The sequence below is a fragment of the Cryptomeria japonica genome, chromosome 11 (genome assembly GCF_030272615.1).
Source record: "Cryptomeria japonica chromosome 11, Sugi_1.0, whole genome shotgun sequence".
Classification (NCBI taxonomy): Eukaryota; Viridiplantae; Streptophyta; class Pinopsida; order Cupressales; family Cupressaceae; genus Cryptomeria; species Cryptomeria japonica.
In genome coordinates, this window is record NC_081415.1 from 76119364 (window position 1) to 76123977 (window position 4614).

The following is a 4614-nucleotide window of genomic DNA, read 5'->3' on the forward strand; positions in this document are numbered from 1 at the left end:
GTATGTCTTTTATACTTGTTTTTACTGTATGTTTCCCTAGATGTTGGTGTTGCACTTGAGTGTAGGGCTTGTTTCCCATACTTGTCTGCTTCTCTGTTTGGAGCTCTATGTCTATCTTTTGAGCATGGTGGGGTGGACCTAAATGTTCCACATTGTCAAGTGGTTGTTGCTAGCCTCCATTAGGGATTGGTTACTTGTTTGTGTGCATTTGAAAAAGATCTTGTCTTCTACATTCTAGTACCTTTTTCATTCAAGTTGCAAGTTATTCAATAATTATAATTAGTATATATGTTATATATAATTGAGAAGCATTGTAACTGTATTGTTATTTATTCTTGAACACTACATAAGGAGGTTGATTTAAGCTAGATTGATGTTATTAATATTTATTGTAATGATAGAATATTGTTTAGGCAGTTTAGTGTTGGTACCGACCACTCATATGTGATTGTATGTCCTATCTTATTTCATATTGAAAGATTATCACATGAACATTTAGTTTGGTGCTTAAGTGAACATAGTTGCAAATTTAGATATTATTTATGTTATGTAATGTTATAGTTAATCAATAATGATTTCTGTATTTTAGTTTATGTTTAGATGCGTTGCATAGTAGCGATGCTAGGGAACCCATAAATAATATAGTTTTTAAATGTAAGTTATCTTCTGCTTGTGCATTGTAATAGTTATTTGTATTATGTGTTAAGTGATATAATGTATTATGTTATGTTTCAAAATAAAAATAAAAATTTATTGCTGTTATTTTAGTTTGTTAGTTGTTAGTCCTTGGGGTTCATTAACGGGGCATTACACGGAATGTCGCTTATCCAACAGAATTTTCATATCACACTGGAAAATGAACTAGAGGTTAGAAGACTCAAACTGGTAAATAGATATTAAAGAATCGGAGAAATGTTGAAGAACATGTAGCAGAAATGGGGGTTACGTACACAGGATATTTTTTTGAGTGCAAGGAGGATGTGGTTAAACATGTAAGAGAGACAACAAATCTTTCTAACTACCGTGGAACTGAAACTAATCGTGTTTCAAAGACAGATTTTGACATAGCTTCAGATTCATAAGAACTTTTTGATTCGTATGAAACTGGTTGTCTAACGTTTTCAGATCAATCGGGTGAACAAGAAGACTAGTTGTATTTAGATAATATTGATGCTCTATAATTTTTTAATGAGAAGGACCTTGTAGATTTTGCAAAATATGAGGCCAAAATGGCTGAAGAATCAAACAAGCTCGATTGATTGACTGATGATTAAAGCCATCCCGAACTTGATGAAGTAGGCAAGTTGTTCTTATGTGTTAGTACGCTTCTTAGAAAGAAGAAACAAAGATATTTGCTCGTTTCATAAATTCAATCGGGATTACCCATTTTTAGTTTTCAAGTTGAGGGTTAACCAGGTGTTTATGGAACAGCATGAGGTTCTCTTTATCGGCACTCTGTAGTCTCACAAATTATTCACACGATAAGTAGTTTACAAAGTTTCTTAAACCTGACTATTTCAATTCAATTGACTAGTGTCTTCATATAAACAAGCTCACAAATCATGTAGATTAATGAAACATAGAAATGACACTTACATAGTATTCTAAATTTAAAATTACATAGGATCACATTCTAACTTAATTGGAATTTATTTGCTTTGGAGTTATGATCTGTTTGTCTTTCTGATGGTTGTGCATCCATCTCATTCTTTACAAAGTTGCGCTTCTTTATCATTGTAGATTACAGTTCTTGGATGTTATCAATTATTTTACAAATTTTCAGTTGTAATTGGGAGTTTTCTTTAAAGATATCACATTAGTATAAAACCATTCTCTTAAAACGAGAAAAAACAATCATAAGAACACAAAACTCAATGGGAATTCTCATGGACACACAAATCTTAAAAATTTGAACAAGCAAATATTAACGATTTATTACATCAAACATTGGAAACGAAAATATGAATATTAGATATAATCATATCTACATAAGCATGACACAATTTTTCTATTCCGAATTTTAAACTAAACTATACGAAATATAGTCAGCTTACCCCCAAAAAGGCACAAAAAATCAAATGTTTGCTTTTTAGCATTCATAATCTCCTATTACGCACGAAAGGAAACAGAAACTTTAAAATATCATCAACCCCCTTGAAGTATTTCTTTCTCCAGCTCTCTCTGACTAAAAGCAACAACACTACTATACTCAAAAATCCTGCTCCATATGACCATCCTAGTCCAATTTCATACCACGGTATTTGCTGGCTCTCCTCGTCATCTTTATTTTCAGGAAAGCTCACAGGACGAGGAGGTGTAAATTTGGGCCAATTGCAGTTCTTTGGAAGAGGCCATCCCTGCAAATTTGGATTTCAAGCATATGATGTATTTTCAAATGTGATCATTTGTCCTCCTTGGGGTATGTTACCTGAGAGGTTGTTGTTGGACAAATTCAAATATGCCAAATAGCTCAAAGATTGAAGCTCTGAAGGAATATTACCTGAAAGCTTGTTTGAAGATAGGTCCAACGATTCAAGTTGACTCATATCCCCCAAACTATGTGGAATAATTCCATTAAGACTGTTCATGGACAGATTCAGAAACCTCAACCCCTTCAACTTTCCAAGGTCAAGAGGAACATCTCCAGTCAATTGATTGTTGGAGAGATCTATGCTAGTGAGTGTGGAAAGAATATATGTGTAGTATAGTTCTGTACCTTTGGAGGCCATACCCAGTCCACCAAGAGAGGAGCTACGGCTATTACCACCATCATATGGCAGACTACTCTGCAAAACATAGCCATCCTCTATTGCTGCAGCCATTGCGCGTAAAAATACAATATTGTGTGGAATAGAGCCTGATAAGCTGTTGGACGAAAGGTCTAGGATCTGGAGCTGCTTCAGGTCGCCAAGTTCTGAAAGAATGTTACCCCTGAACTGATTGTCGTTCATCACCAGCACTTGAAGAGATGAAATATTCCCTATTGACTTTGGAAGATGTCCGGAGAATTTGTTGTGCCCAATATCAAGTAGTTGCAAAACTGTATAATTGGTAAATGAGGGAGCGAAGATTCCGCTGAGCTGATTATTTTTAAGTACCAAGTACTCAATGCTAGACGAGAAGATTAGCCCTTGGGGCATGCTTCCCTCAAGACTATTACCACCTAAATTTAAATCATAAATGCGTGATCCATCCTCAATTAAACACCAAGGAATCATTCCATCCAACATGTTATTTTCAAGATGTAACTGTAACCATAGAGACGAATTGCACAAGCTTGGAGGAATGTTACCGGTAAACAAATTATCATTGAGCATCAATTGAAGAGGAGGCCCCTCAATTAGTTTTGTTAGAGCTGGCCACTCGGAAGGTATATTTCCACTTAATGCATTGCTAGACACATCCAAGATTCCTATCCGAGAATTCGGACCATTTGGAAAAAGGGACCCATGCAGATGGTTCTGTGAGATATTTAGTTCATCAAAGGAAGCAGCCATAGCCCATAGCCAAGAGGGAATTTCTCCAACAAGACCGTTGTCAGCTAACGTCAAGGAATACAACGAGAATTGAGTTGAAATCCATGGTGGAATTTGACCGTCCATCTGACATGACACAAGTTCTAACTCAGAGAGCTGGAAGTTGGGAATCCACGATGTACTAATATTTAGTGTGCTGTTGGATAGAGATAAACGCCATAAATTGGTAAGGTTACGGAAAAATTTCTCTGAAATTGTGAGCTCATGGTTTAATGAGAAAGAGAGAAGTTTAATAGAGGATGGTAAGCCCCAAGAAGGGGCACTCTCATTAAATCTATTTCCACGGGCATGGAGGTCAGTAAGGGAGGACAGCCCTGTAAATGACAATGGAAGAGTCCCGCTCAATTGGTTGAAGGAGACATCCAAGAACTCAAGCAAACGGAGATTGCCCCATGTAAATGGAATTTGGCCACTCAATCGATTGTCTGAAATTTCGAGAGATCTCAAAGAAGAAAGATTGTTCAAACAAGATGGAAAGCTTCCACTCAGTTGCTTCCCTCTAAGACTAATGTAACTGAGATTTGTGAGAATACAAATTCTAAGGGGTATTACCCCACCCAACCCATTGTACTCTATAATTATATCCTCAAGAAAATTGAGATTTCCCAAGCATGAAGGAAGATTATTTGTCAATCCCACGTATGATATTACTATTCCTGTAAGAGAAGGAAATTTGCAGAGGTTGTCAAGCATGATTCCTCCTTCTCTACCATAGCCATTTCGATCTGGCATCCACCTTATCTCCACCACATGGTTCTTGTGCTCGTCGCATTCTATGCCATACCACTCGCAGCAGTCTGTTCCATTCGCCCATTCATAGCCATAGCCCGTGGGAAAAGTTAAGGTGATGTTGAAGGATAGAAGAGCCTCATATTCCTGCGGAGGACACCTGCATAAACAGATATATGTGTTGGCAAAGAGGACGATTAAAAACACAGTACTAGTAGCAAACTTAACTATAGCCAACGCCATTGCAGGAATGATATGTTGTAGACGATTGGAAAGAAAATGCGTATATCGGGTTGTGAGAGCAGAGCATATTAAATAGCAGAAATGAGAGTCATGACGTAGCTGAAAG

General features: G+C 36.8%; 1 protein-coding gene across 1 annotated transcript; it reads right to left on the reverse strand.

Annotated features, from left to right (window-relative positions):
• Positions 1 to 2096: 2096 nt before the first annotated feature.
• On the reverse strand, positions 2097 to 4508 carry LOC131860039 (receptor-like protein 6). Its single transcript, XM_059214391.1, has 2 exons — positions 2463 to 4508; positions 2097 to 2357 (listed from the first exon to the last, which is right to left on the reverse strand). Exons 1-2 carry the CDS (start codon positions 4506 to 4508, stop codon positions 2097 to 2099), a joined length of 2307 nt encoding a protein of 768 aa, XP_059070374.1.
• Positions 4509 to 4614: the final 106 nt, after the last annotated feature.

What these genes read in the sequence shown, in the direction of transcription:
- LOC131860039 (XM_059214391.1), bottom strand. Translation starts at nt 4,508, where the DNA reads ATGGCGTTGGCTATAGTTAAGTTTGCTACTAGTACTGTGTTTTTAATC. An exon ending in TTCAATCTTTGAGCTATTTG is followed by an intron (nt 2,358 to 2,462) that starts GCATATTTGAAT and finishes CCAAATTTGCAG; the next exon opens with GGATGGCCTCTTCCAAAGAA.